We start from the raw sequence: 14254 nt of genomic DNA, 5'->3' as shown, positions 1-14254 counted from the left end.
TTTATCATTAGAAAAGGACCCTGGTGTTCAGAGTCCACAAAGTCAGGTGACCTCTGCTTTATGAGCACAGTCACGTGAGGGTTTTGTCTCTGGTAGAAAGAGCCATGAGCATGTGTAGCTAGCAGTCTGGTAACCTGAACCTGGTCCTGGCTGATGTCACCGATGTCACGATGTGTCCGTGGGCTCTGTAGGGACTTTGGGCTGCTGATCTCCTGGCCAAAGACCCTAACAGAGATGAGGACAGTGTTTGGGGGGCCCACGGAACCAACTGGCTCTTGGGGCCACCATGTACTTGGTCTCTTGGCCTGCTCCACACACACATTCCCGCCTTCTTCACATGCGCAGTCGTGCTGGATGATATGTGCTCCCCCAGGAAAGCGTTTATTACAGAAGTCCAGTTGCCATCCTAGAGAGCCGCTGACAGCGAGCTTGTCCTGTGCTGAAAACTCATCCTGACTCCCCCACCCTGTCCCTGTGGCCCCTAGAATCTCTGGACAGTATAGTCGAGTGAGACCTGAGCAATTCGATCCATCTCTGCCATTTTACAGATGGGAAAACTGATGCCAAAGGAGAAGTGAAGGGAAGATTATTATTGTTAACCTGAGAAATGTTCTCCGGGTGCCTTCAGAAATGGAATGATATCGGTGCTGCCCCATAAGAACTGACAGCAGGTACCGCCCTAAATACTTTGTGTGCAATAACTTTTGACATCTGATCACAACTCTACGAGCTAGGGGTGATGCTTCCATTTAATGGGGTAATTTTGCAGGAAACCAAGCAAAGAAGTAACATCTCCGAAGCCACAGGGCTGTAAGTAGTGGGTGGAACCCAGGCTGTTCTGAAAGAATCTTGGTCAGGGAGAGGGGACTAGCCTTCGGACCCATCCCTGGTCCTCATGGGTGTGTCTGATGCTTAGGGAGCCAGTTCTGGGAGGGACAGGAAACACTGAGTCTGTCCTGGGCCAGGCCTCCTCTCCTCCTCAGCATTCTGGGATACCCTCCTCCGATGGTAACCTGGAGGGCCTGGGTGTTAGACTGTCCAGCAGCTGCAGCCCTGTGAGGACCCCATAAAGCGCTGAGAGCTGTGGTATCGCCTCCGGGTCCCAGATGAGCTGGAGGCCGGACCCCTGTCGCCCCAGCCCACAGCTCTGCACCAGGCTCAGCACAAGGGCCGCATCCTCACCCTGCAGGGATAAGAGGGCTTCTGGCCGGAGGGAGATAGTGGTTTCCTCCATCTGATTAAAGTTAGCCTCTAAGATGCTTATCACCTGCAAGGAACCATCCAGAATAAACAAAGAGGTGGCCAGGCCCAGGCAATTGGAACCCAACTTGGGGTAAGAGCCTGGGACCTCTACTTCCCACTGTAACCAAGCCACAGCCCAGGGGTGTCACGAACTGCAGAACTGTGGTCCCAGGTAAGACACCATCACAACCCCAACTCCCCATCAACACTACCCTTCGCTGCAGTTGTCTGAAGTTGGTGGAGTTCCCATCTCTCCTCAGTGCCTTCAGCTTTTGCACCTGCTAGGTTCTGCCCAGCCCCATCTCCCTATTTTTCATTCTTGATCTGAGTGGAAATGGTTTGGTCACCACCCCTGGGAAATGACTCAGCCCCCTGCATGGAGCTCATCTTGGCCCTGCCTGTAATGACTCGGAGGCCGGGCTGCCTTCGTCTCTGGGTATTCTGTGGCCCTAGTAGAGGATTCGACATGTGGAATCAATGGTACAGGGCTGAATGGTCCACCTGGGGCTAGCTGCATGGAACCTGGGTGTTATGAGGGCATCTGTGGGTGATGGCTGGGGCAGAGGCTGAGGAAGGAATACTAGGGAGCAGACCCCCTACCTCCAACCACTTCCAGTGGTTTCTGGAGACATCTTCCCCACCCCTTCTTCTCGCCGAGGTTCTCACCAGTTCCAGGTGCTGGGGTACGATGTGTCTCTCCAGAGATTGGGCCAACAGGCAATGCTCGGTGTCACTCAGCACTGTCGAGAGATGGGGAGTGAGGGGCGCCCAGGGCACCAGGCACCCTGTGTCTCCCCTTTATGAGTCCTGGTGAACCAGGGGGAGAATGGCTGGGCTGCTGGAGTGCAAGGCTGGGAAGAAACCCCAGCAGGTACCAGCACCTCTGGGACCATCTTTCCAGGGAAGCTTCTGAATGCCAGGGGCTATGTTTGCCCAGGACTGCTGAGTGGGCTTGCTGCTCCATTGCCCCGTGTGTGTCCAGTGGCCTGGACCCTACCGGGGACTCACAGGTATTAGCTCATCTTCTGGCCCCACTGGCTTTGTGAGGTGATTAACACAGATGCTGAGAACCTTGCCAGCGCTACTCATGTGTAGTGGCTGAGCCTGGATGAGAACCCAGGTCTGTCTGGTCCCTAACATGACTCTCCAGCCGCACAGCCGGCTCAGCCCTGACTGGCTCACTATTTCAGCCTGCTCTTGCACTGCGGAGGGAGTCAGTGAATGCTGGTACCTATTGTGTGCAGGCACTACATGCCAGCCATGCCTTCATTTGTCTGCACCTACGATCTGGCAGGTACACGAGAAATGGAGCAGGCACGTGAACAATCCAGATGGTAACTCACTCTCTTGGAATGATAATATATGCATTAAGGATGGGCTTGTGGCTAGCTGCGAAAGAACTGTTGAGAACAGCAGTGCAAAGGCCTGAGGCATGATCCGATAGGACCCATTCAAGATACCATGTCCTGAGACCACAGTGGAGAAAGGGTGGAGTGGTGGGAGGCCACGAAGGGAAGCTGTTCCTGCTGTAAGCCCCACCCCTGTGTTCTGCCACCAAGTGCCAAGGCTGCTGTCAGCAGCAGGGCTGAAAGTCATGAAGAAGCACCAAGCATGGATGGGAGGAGGACAAGGACAGAGTAGGACTGCCACAGAGCCTTCAGACAAATAAGGTCTGCCGCCTCACTGCCATCCCCACAGAGCCTTCAGACAAATAAGGTCTGCCGCCTCACCACCATCCCCAGACTCATACAGGCTCTTCACCACTTCTTGCCCTGAACCTAGGGGAAAGAGGATCTAGGTAGCAAAGTTTCTCAACTTCACTAAGTGGACACTAGACCAGCTGCCCAGTCTTCAATACTTGGCCCTCCCCACTCCCTGCTGCAACCCTCTCAGGATCTTCTCTCTGCCAGCGTCCACTCTGTTTGAAGGCCACTTCCTCCGGTGGCCACCCTGGACCTCGCTAGGAAGTATGTTCATCCTACAGCAGTGTGCAAGCACCCATCTATCCCCACTCGTGGGCTCAGGGGAGAGCTGCTTGTCGATGTCCCACCCCTAAATCCATGGTGCCCAATGGCGCCACAAACCCTCACTGAGGGAGACAATGGTGAGAGTCGATGACCGTCCCCTTACAGACAGGGACAGTGAGGAAGCAGAGGGGGCGTGTGTCCACTATAGCCCCCACGCTGATGCTGCTGCACTTGAAGAACCGTATGACCCAGCGTGGCTCAGAGCTCAACGAAGCCACAGAACCCTTCATAGGGCTACGGGCTTCCAGGACTGGGTGGCATCCTGGGAGACTTTCTCGGGTGGGGGGCACTCTTCCTCCCACCCCAGCCCCATGCGCACTAGCCCCCATACCCACGAGGGCTCCGAGGAGGTAGAGGACAGCCCTGCCTCTCTCGGGTGACAGGCTACCACAGGGATCCAGGAGGGTGCTCAGGACAGGACCGGAGTCCCCCAGCTGTACCAACTGCCCAGAACACAGGGCCTGCTCCAGCTGTGGGAGAGGGTGGAATGAGCAGAAGGGACAGCAGTGGGGCCCCCACCCACCCTTCCATTCCTCCATTGCCCACCACCCAGCCCCTGCTTCCAGCTCAGCTCAGGGGGTGGTGTAGGGCCTCGGTGAGTTTGAGGTGTGGCATGGGGGTCTGTCCTACCACCTGGGGCTGTGTGCTCTAAGGCTGGGACCTGTCTCTCCTCCACTCCCTATCCCCGGTCTGGCCTGTGTGCCTCTCACCGTGTCCTCCAGCCCCTGCAGTGCTCCAGGGATCCTGAGCAGCTCTCGGAGGGAGTCCAGTAGAGAGTGACGCAGCTCAGGAGTCAGCGTGGCCAGGTCCTGCAGCTGGGCACCCACCTGCCTCTGCAGTCCCAGGAAGTTGGGCTCCTCGCCCAGGGCCCCACCTGTACAGAGGGATCGAGCTCAGGCCACAGTGCCTTCAGCCTGACACAGAGTCTTGGTACCACAGAGCTGACCTCAGGAAGGCCCATCTTCTGAAGGGCATCCCATTTTACACAGTCATCTCACTTGTTGGACATTTTTTGGGTACCTTCCACAGGCTTTCCCTGGTCCTCCACCTCTCATTCTCCTTGCTTTCTGCACCCCCCAAATCATCACCCCATCATTCCTGTTTCAGCCAGAAGGATACAAGCCCACGGTTACTTTCTCCCTCCCATTCACCTGGCAGTCCTGCCTGAGTTTATGAGGTAAATACTGGGCACTGGGGAGTGGCAGACTGGCCAGGAACATGTGAGTGAGCTCTTAAAGTGCAGTGGGTCCCACGGAGTGTCCACACATCCCCTGCCTCCCTTCCTGCCTGGCCTGCCAAAGCTGCCTGGTGAGAACCTTCCATGTCCAGACTGTCCCTGATTGCCACAGCCCAGTGTGTGGCCAGGAGATGCACACCTCTTCCTCCCCTGTCACCTGCTCTCATTAGTCTAAGGAGTCTCCACTGCATTAGGGAAGCCAGAACAGTCCCACCCGTAGCCATGGCAGAGAGGACTCCATCTAAGGGTGGAGGATGACCATGGTGCTGTGGGGGGGATTTCTGGCAGTCCACTCACCTCCAATGGCGTCTCTACAGAGATTCCTGTCCGGGAGGTAACGAATGGCTGTGGGGACCAAGGAGGGAAACGAGAAATACCCTGAGAGGAAGACGGGAAGTCAGCCAGCCTTGAGTTCCAAGGTGTGGCAGCTCGTCCCACCGGGGATAACCTTACACAGATGAGGAAAGTGAGACTCGGGGATCATGTTGATGACCTGGACGAGGCCACAGAGACGGCTAACAGCCATGACTCTGACGTCAGTGCGCTGCTCTATCTACTAGGGCAAGGCAGCTGCTTGACTCTCCGACCTCCTGCTGCTCCTCAGGATGCCAGCAGCTGGGGGCACTGATGGGGAGCAGAACCACCGCCTCCCACCCCTGGGCCTTAGGTGCACAGGGTCACCCTGGGTCCACACCATTCTCTGTGCCACCAGAAGATGGCAGGCTGTAATAGTTACGGTTTTGTGTCAACTTGACTGGGCCAGGATTCTCAGTGGTGTGGCAGTTGAGATGGACCCATCCCTCAAGATGAGATCTAATAGGATGTTGTCAGCTATGCGTAGCCAATCAACTGAAAGGATGTTTCCTTGGGGGGCATGGCAAAGCTTGTTTGTTTCCTCCTGGTGTGGATTTTGCATCTGACTCGTCCTCTGACCTCTGGTTGTTTGGGCATGAGCCAGTGACCAGCTCTGCTGCCTGCCTGTGGTCTGACCTGCCAATCTTGGTTCATCTGACCCAGACTTGGGACTCTCCCACCTCTACAACTCTGTGAAACATTTCCTTGATATAAATTCTTCCTTATGTACACATATACACTTCAATGGTTTTGTTTCTCTAGAGAACCCAACCTAAGACAGGGTCCTTCCTTGAGTTGAATGCTGCCCCCACCAGGGCTGGCCTGTAAGCACTCCCTAGAGGACTCCTCAGCACCCTCAGCCCCAGTCAGGCCATCTAGGTGCTGCTGTAATGAGTGTCCGGCTTACTGCTCCAGCCAACAAGGAAACAGATGTTCTTTTCCTGCCTGCTCTTCCCGTAGGCCCTGGCCTTCTCTCTTCCTTTTTCCAGAGCACAGGCCAAGGACAGGGGGAGCCGAGGAGGGTGGGGAATCTGGCCTCTCCTTACCCCAGTGCTCTGCCTCCATCACCAGCTGCAGCACCCTGTAGGCCAGGACACTGCCCTTCGGGACGGTCACCATCTTTTCTTTAGCCAGGTGGCTCTGGCATTGACCCTATGAGGGTGGCAGAGAGCAGGAAGTCACATGACCCAGGATTCTAGGAAGGGAGACAGGAGGGGCGGGCGGAATGCCTTGGGAGGGGAAGGAGGGCATCAAGAAGAGATCGGTTGTTCAGGGTGGGGACCACTGAGGACGGAAGGGAGAGGCAGATTCAAAGGCTTGGGGTGCCCCCAGATATAGCAAGAAGGGTGTTTTGCAAAATAGGCCATACATGAGATGTTCCCAGCAAAAACACAAAAGGTATCTGGAGTCATAAAGATTTGGAAAGGACTGCCCACTTCCTCCTGTGGAGATGGGTGTGGTCAAGTCCTGCAAACAGGCTTCATTTTGCTGAAATAAAACCCAAACTCCAGAGTTTGGTGGAGTATCCACTTTGGAAATATGGAACTGGAGTCATGATGCAGTTGGAGAAGCCTCCATGATGCTGAAGCCCACCTCTCCCAGTTGACAGGTGGAAACCAAGGTGCAAAGAGGGGAAGTGGTGGGAGGGCGTACTTACTGAAGCTAAGATCCCTGATATGGGGGCTGTGATATTACTATTCTCATCCTACTCCAATAGGGAAAGCGCTATTAAAACAGTGACAATAACGGAACTTTTCCACTTGGCTTGGCACGTGGGTATCTTGAGTAAAAAGTGTGCCTTTCAGCTTCTTTGCAACAGAAGTGGTATGTGAAAGTTCTGGGCGGGGTCCTTCCCTTTCCCCCTCCTGCTGCCTGGGATGTGGTGTTGCTAGCTGGAGCTACTGCAGCTATTTGGAGCCTTGAGGGGGAAGCCATAAACCAAGAGTGACAGAGTAACAAAACCAAAGGAGGCTAGATTTCTGATAGCCCACAATCCAGTGCTGTAGGCTTGGAAGGCCTGTCCCTGTCTGGACTTCTGTGGAAGACAAAAATGCTATTCTTGCTTTAAGCCACCCAGAGACTCTTGTTTTAGGCTACTTTTTTTCAATTTTGTTTGTAGACACCAAAGTTTATTAGTGGATACCAGGAGTGGGTGGTGGTGGTTGTGTGCCATCCAGTTAGTTCCAACTCATAGCAACGTAGGGTTTCCGAGGCTGTATAGCTAGAGGAGCAACTGGTCCATTCGAACCGTTGACCTTGTGGTAAGCAGTAAATGGCCATGCAAGGAACAACAATTGGTGTGTACTCACTTGGAGCAGAGGAAGTGAGTACAGACCAGTGGGAGGATGTGGACTCTATGGCTACTGCCCACCATGCACAACTGGACGATGCCCGGCTACCATTACTAAACATCTTCATCAAAAGCTCCAGGGAAACATCCTAATCAAAAGGGGGGAAATGCAGAATAAAGTTTCACATTTTCATGGACTCCAGGTTTCTTGAACCATCACGTTGGAGGAACCCTTGCAACTATTGTCCCGAGATCGTTTTTAAGCTTTAAATTAAAAATATCCCCTTAAGTCTTCTTAAAGCTGGACAATCAGTTTAGTTTAGTAAAAAAAAAAGGGTCTGCCTGCAGAACGATGCTCTTTTATTTTTATTTTTTCATTAAGCCACTGTTATTTGCAGTTTTTCACTCATCACTTGGTTGACTAAGCATCCTGGTTTGTCTAGAACTCTCCAGGCTTCAGCACTGAAAGTTCTGTGTCCTGGACTGCCCTCGGTCTTGGGTAAGCTGGGAAGGCTGATCACCCTAAACTGAGCTTCAGTTCATGACACACTCTGGATTGTCTACTTATTATCAATGGTACATGCTTAATACACAGTTTCCCTCCTCTTAATCGGCTCTAAGCCCTGCCCTTATGTATTTCTCGGCCTCTTTCCTACAAGTAGCAAGCTGGAGAGAGCTTACATGTTTTAACATGTGCTGAAATAACACACAGTTGAAGGTCAATCCCCTGCTGCCTTCACAGACCATGATTCCATTTCATCAACTTGGTTCAACACATGGGCTTTGATTTCGGCTCCACAGTTTACTAGCTGAATGCTCTTGAGCAAGTTACTTAATCTCTTGGAACCTCAGTTTTCTCACCTGAAAAACAGGCATAACCATGGCTACCTCCCAGAATCATCTGCTCCCTATAGAGAACGTTGAGCAGGATGCCTGACTCCCAGGAAGTGCTCCATAATGGTAGACCCCTCTTACACTCATCTTCCTTCATGTGGGGGTGTGTGAAGGAAATGCTGAGATGGGCACTCACTTTGGGGGGGATAAACAAGTCCAGAGTCCTAGAATGTGGGGTCTCACTTGCCTGCACTTGAAGTGAGAGACTAAGGCTCATGGAGCCTCCCTGACCTGTCCATGAACACAGCTGGAGCCTGAAAGGCGGGCTGAAGGGAATTTGAGAAATGTGTGTCTGTCACTTTTTATATGTGGTTGCCCAAAGTCATGGATGAGAGAAGTCAGCTCAGAGGGTTAAGTACCTTGCTAAGGCCACACAGCTAGTGACGGACAGAGCAGGATTCAGGCATGGCTGGGACCCCTTCCACCGAGGGCGACCAACTCTAGCAATATGAAGCCTCACAGGTATGGGCCTGGTCCAGGCAGTGACAACATATTTTGGGACTGTCATAGGTAGTGCACAAAAAGTTCAAGACGCTCCAGAGATGCCTCAAAGGGAAGGTCTGGTGGCCAAAACCAAGCCCTGAATGCCCCATGGAGCACGGTTCTACTCTGACACATATACCAAAGTTTGGTTTTGTTGTTTGGTTTTGGCTACGGGTGTTTGGACACGGGTGTTAGACACATAGACACACAAAACCCAACCACTTCGGGTGATTCTGATGCACAATCCAAGTTGAGAATCATGACACAAAATACCATATCCTGTCTGGATATGGTAATTTTCAGAGTAGGGCAGCTACGAGGGGGCTTCAAAAAGCTTGTGGGAAAATTTTATTATCTATTAGTTTCATGAACTATGTGAAGCCTCCTCATATTTGGTGTGAATTAAGCCAAGGGACAGGCTCTTTGGGGGCCCCATACCCATATTGGATTCCTGGTGTAGTGTTTGTAGGATCAGCACTGAACTTGAACCACAAGGTAGCAGTTCAAACCCACCAACTGCTCCTTAGAAACCCTATACAGGGTCGCTATGAGTCGGAACCAACTTGATAGCACTTAACAACATACCCATATTGACACCTCAGAGCACATTCTGCACCTTGCAATGGCCCAGATGGAGGAAGGACAGCTGCCCTGCCCCCTCTGCACATCTCAGGCTCTGCAGCGTGGCATCCTGGGAGGTCTCCAGAACTTCTGTCACCACGTACAGGCTCTCCCTCTCCTTCCGGCTTTCTAGTTCCCTGAGGAACAAGGGCCTTGGTGTCCTCAGTTTCCTGGGGACGGGGGTTGGGGTGGAAGAGAGACAACACTGGGGAGGAGCCTCTGCAGGTCTCCCCTGGTCCAAAGCCCTTCCAGGCCTTGTCAGAATGTGGGCAGCAGAAATTGTGTGCCAGTCTAGGACATCGAGATATAGCACGTGGATGGCTTGTGGTTTAGGGACAGCTTGTTAAAGGTCAGCTGGGGATAGTTCAAAGAGGGGAGAAAGTGGTGGAAGTCTGAGGCATCCCACATTCTACGAGGTTTAAAATGCTCTGACCAGAAGCTAAAACTGATTTTCTTCAAGCTGGATTGGGCCAGTGGCATAATGGCAAATGTACTTGGCTGGCCCATATGGTATTTAAAACTGTTAAGATAATGTTAAACATTGATAAGTTTTACTTAGAAATCCCAATGGCTAGCTTCTTTTGAAAAAAGGAAATTTTGGCACCAATGAACCCCAAGCCCTGGCAAAACCGAGCGGCAGCTACTCTGCCACAGTCTCCACCACTCCGTATTGTCCCACATCCAGCCACCGCTCACATCCTGTCTGGCCCAGAATGCATCTGGGTTGAAAACTCTGACCTAACACAGCTCCTTCTCACTGTCCACTCTCTCTTTCCTGGGTTTCTGGGCTCACTGCTAATAGTGGACTCACCCATTCCACCACAAACTGGCAAGAGCCTGGGGATTTTCCCATCTGCCCATGCTCCCCACTGCCACCTGGGGGACCCATGGCTACTGACTGGTAGAGCTTGTCTGGAGCACCTTCAGCATGTCTCTTCTGTGACTCACCTCTTCTCCACCAGAGTCTCCCAGGTGTGAGGGGAAACCGTGAGGGTGTGCAGGGCCAGGGCAGAGCTGTGGGTCACCATGCTGCTCCCCGTCACCTTCCCCAGCAGCCCAGCATTCACCCTGTCACCGTTCCTGTCACTGTCTCCTGGAGGTGGATGGGTTCACCTCTGCTGACCTCTGTGAAGAGAGAAGTCAGGCTGGGAGCATTGTGGGTCAGGGCATGAGCTTGCACTCCAGCTTTCACTTCCAATTTGGGTTCTACCACCTACTAGCTAAGGAACTCTGGTAGTGTAGTGGTTACGAATCGGGCTGCGAACCTCAGGGTCACCAGTTCGAAATTACCAGCTGTTCCATGGGAGAAAGATGAGGCTTTCTGCTCCCGTAAAGATTTACAGCCTCGGAAACCCTGTACAGGGTCGCTATGAAATCGGAACCAACTCCACGGCACATAACAACAACAACCTACTAGCTGGGTGCGACCCTGGCAAATTCATGTAACCTCTTGGAGCCTCCATTTATAAAAGGAGAAGAATGGGGACCTTCCTCCAAGGGTGGTTGTGAGAATTAAATGAGGAATGGCCTACCTGGTCCCTGTCACAAAGTAAGCATCTAATGGCTGTTAACCATTACTGTCATTTAAAATGATGGTGATTATTTATGGCACATTTAGAGATGGGGAGAAGAAGAAATCTGTTCATGCTTTCTCCACATAGAAGACCCTTTCACCCTGTGACCAGGCCAACCTCAGGGGTCTGTGTGTGTCTGGGTGGACGGTGTCAGCTTGTCTGTCTTTGTCAGTTTCCTTGCAGCTCTCTGCATGCTGGTGCCCACCAGTCCCACAGAAGGTACCTGGGACCGGGCAGCCAGGCTCCAGCATGTCCAGGAGGGAGAAGTCGGTTGGAATGAAGGGGGTGTCCCAAGGCCATGGGTGGCGTTTGTGCTTCTTCCTCAGCAGACAGAAGGGGCGGAGGCGTGGGGAGTTGGTGAGGCTGTCTGCGGGCAGCAGCTCGCCCTTCCTGCCTAGCTCCCTGACCAGGCTCTTTGTGCTCTGAGAGAACAGGGAGGACATGTTCCCTGTGGGGTGAAATGGAAGGTGTCATCCAGGGCTGTCGAGGGGTGGAGTTTCTAAGCTGAGTGGGGTGCAGGAGGGTGAAGAGTTGGGCGTTCTGGGCAGATTTCTGTGGAGGTGAGGAGGGAATAGGACCGATTTCACAGTGGGCGCAGGGCTTATGGTCCCCAAGACTTTCAGGGCCCATGAAAATTAAGAAGGAAGTAACTTTTAGCTGGAAAAGTGTGCCTAGATGTGCCGTTGCTGAGGGCCATCCACCGGATTAGGACTCATAGTGACCCCACCTCACAGGGGAGAACCGCCTCATGGGGTTTCCCTGGCTGCCATCTTTAGGGGAGCGGATGGGCAGGCCTTTTCCGTAAAGCCATTTGAATCCCCTTCAGTTAGCAGCGTTTACCCAGGGCGCCGAGCCAGTATTGATCGAGGTGCCTCGGTGCCAACACAGTCCAAGGGGTGTTTATGGAGGAAGGGGCCCACGCACGACGGTCCGGCGTGGCCTGGACACAGGAGAGGCACAGTGTTAGCGCTTCAGAGACCATGGGGGTGTGGGACGTGCTGTGTGACAGGAGCTGGGGGGTGCTGGTGGGCGACGGGGTCCACACAGAGACCACGGGGGTTATGGGACGTGCTGAGAGACATAAGAATGGGGGACCCTCGTGGGAAACGGGATCCACACAAACTCAGTGGCTGCAGGGCCGAGCTGTGGGCTGGCCCTCGTCACCCTGGGAACCCTGCGCAGGGGCCGCTGGGAGACGCCCTTCCCAGGGCCGCGGAGAGACAGCGCTGCCGACCGTCAGGACGGAGGGTACCTGAGGCCTGGGCCGGATGTGGGGTGACTGTGTCCGCCCAGACTGCGTCCCAAACACAGACTCTCTGCCCAGACGTAGGATTTCCGGGTCATAACCTCAGAAAGGGTCACGACCCCAGGAGAGGCGTTCCTGTGAGCCCCTCAGCTTTCCACAATACCCAAGGTACGCGACATTTTATGTGCTATTTTTCTTTCCTCACGCAAGTATCCACCCAAACCCAACTCAACCTAGTGCCAGGAGTCCACTTGGACTCCCAGCGACCCTAACGGGGTTGGGAATGGTTCCAGGAGCTGCTAGTGGGTTTGAACTGCCCACCTTGAGGTCAGCAGCCCAGTGCCTGACCCACAGCGCCACCAGGTCTCCTTAGTTCTACTCCCACGGAGTTTAAAGCGTCAGAATGTTCTAGAAAACGTATCGGGTCGGCAGACGCCCTCCAGCCGTTCTTCTCTGAGAGCCGGGCTGGGTGTCTGCTTTGGGGCCTGAGGGGCTTAGGGTGACCCTGTGTCACAGAGCAGAGCCGAGCCTCCACGGCTGTCTGCTCAGAAGCCACTCAGAGGGGTGCGTTGATGTTTCTAGAACAGGAGCTCCAATGGTGCACTTTAAAAAAACAACCATTTACAAAATGTGTGTTTTAGGTAAAAATGCACAGACAAATTCGTTTCCATTTGGTAGTCTGCCTCTGAAGCGCTCGCCTTCTCCAGCAGGTGGCGCCACCCCGCTTCCCGCTGTGGGTAGGGTCCCGTCTCCTTGCTCTAAATTATCTACCCAGTCCTGCCTTCTTATCTCTCTTTTTGGGTAAATGTCCTTTTGACCTCGCATACTTGATTGTTCAAAGGAATGCAGTCCTGTTGGGTGTGATCGTTTATTTTATGGGTCAGCGTCCATGTACTCACGCATGGTAACTGTAGTGAGGTTGGCCGAGGACCCAGCAGTGTTTCGTTCTGCTATGCATCAGGTCGCTATGAGTCGGTACCACCTCGATGGCACCTAACAACAACAACAACGTTTGACTCAAAGGTGATCTCCAGAAATACCTTCACTTCCAGGTCCAAAGCGGGTCTGAAGGCCCCCTAGTCTTGGGACTTCTTGCAGTCTCTCTCAGACCACGAAGTCTGCTCTTTTATTTCTGGTTCTCCATTTTCCTTCTATTCTGTCCAGACCCTGTGTTGTGATCCCAGACCAAGCGGCTACCGGGGTGGTGGTAGCTGGGCATTGCCCAGCTCTTCTGCTCCCTGGGTTGTGCCATGGGCTGTGCTCCATGTACTCCCATAGGCCTTCGCTCCGGATGGGAAGAGACCAATAGCTATATCTTACCTGGCTACGCATAAGCTTTAGAGACACTGGAGGCAACTCACCACCGTAGGCTGTTTTTATGAACTATGCTGGGCTACTTACCATAGTTGTCCCCGGAGTCTATGGTTCACTTTCAAGCCCAGGAATTATGTTCTGTGAGGTGTTTGGTTATGTCTAAGGAGTGTCCACGACTGTATCCTTTGTATGCTCTCTTGTCTGTCTTTAGGAGCCCTGGGAGGATTGTGGGACTGCTGACCACAAGGTTGTCAGTTTAAACACACCCGCTGCTCTGCAGGAGAAAGATGAAGCCGTAAGCTCCTGTAGGTATTTACAGTCTTAGAAACCTTGCGGCGGTGGTGGTGGTGATGTGCCGTGGAGTCAGGTCGACTCATGGCGACCCTGTACAGGGTTTCTGAGGCTGTAAATCCTCATCTTTCTTCCACGGTAGTTTCAAACTAGCTGAGCTTGAGGTTAGCAGCCCGACTGGTAACCACTCTGCTACCAAAGCTCCTTAGAAACCTTATACATGTTCACAATTAGTCATAATCACCTCGATGGGTGTGGTTTTTAAAAGATTGTCTATATTAATGTATGGAGTCCTCATGTAGCACTGTAGGATAAGCAATATAGACTGCTAGCCACAAAGTTGGTGGTTCAAACCCCTATGAGTTGGAATTGACTCAATGGCATATAACAACATATAATATGCATTCAGCACCTAAAAGTATGTACAGACACATCCACAATCAAGCCTGTATTTGTAGGTGGTTGTGCGCCACTACACTCTCCCAGACCTCCTTAGTATACCTGTCGTCTTGTTTCCAGTCATAAGTTCTTTGTTTGTACTGCTATTGCAGGTTTGCCTATGTCATAGTAATTGCCATTATTGTTGTGTGCCTTTGAGTCAGTTCTGACTCCTACCGACCATGTATAGGGTTCCTAAGAGCAGCTGGTGGATTTGAACTGCCTACCTTGCGATTACCAGTC

General features: G+C 52.8%; 1 protein-coding gene across 1 annotated transcript; it reads right to left on the bottom strand.

Annotated features, from left to right (window-relative positions):
* Positions 1 to 979: 979 nt before the first annotated feature.
* LOC102840487 (gasdermin-A-like) lies at positions 980 to 12871 on the bottom strand. Its single transcript, XM_006830839.1, has 12 exons — positions 12868 to 12871; positions 11887 to 12069; positions 11647 to 11793; positions 10946 to 11170; positions 10097 to 10241; positions 9144 to 9285; positions 5907 to 6012; positions 4804 to 4884; positions 3980 to 4143; positions 3601 to 3739; positions 1909 to 1982; positions 980 to 1183 (listed from the first exon to the last, which is right to left on the bottom strand). The coding sequence occupies exons 1-12, from the start codon at positions 12869 to 12871 to the stop codon at positions 980 to 982; spliced, it is 1614 nt and encodes a 537-aa protein (XP_006830902.1).
* Between the last annotated feature and the right edge of the window lie 1383 nt (positions 12872 to 14254).

This window comes from Chrysochloris asiatica, unplaced genomic scaffold (assembly GCF_000296735.1).
Source record: "Chrysochloris asiatica unplaced genomic scaffold, ChrAsi1.0 scaffold00001, whole genome shotgun sequence".
Lineage (NCBI taxonomy): Eukaryota > Metazoa > Chordata > Mammalia > Afrosoricida > Chrysochloridae > Chrysochloris > Chrysochloris asiatica.
The sequence above is the reverse complement of the archived record's forward strand: the minus strand, read 5'-3'. Positions and strand labels throughout refer to the sequence as shown.

What these genes read in the sequence shown, in the direction of transcription:
- LOC102840487 (XM_006830839.1), bottom strand. An exon ending in CCAGGCCACGCCGGACCGTC is followed by an intron (nt 11,171 to 11,646) that starts GTGCGTGGGCCC and finishes TTCACCCCACAG; the next exon opens with GGAACATGTCCTCCCTGTTC. An exon ending in GCCTGGCTGCCCGGTCCCAG is followed by an intron (nt 10,242 to 10,945) that starts GTACCTTCTGTG and finishes ATCCACCTCCAG; the next exon opens with GAGACAGTGACAGGAACGGT.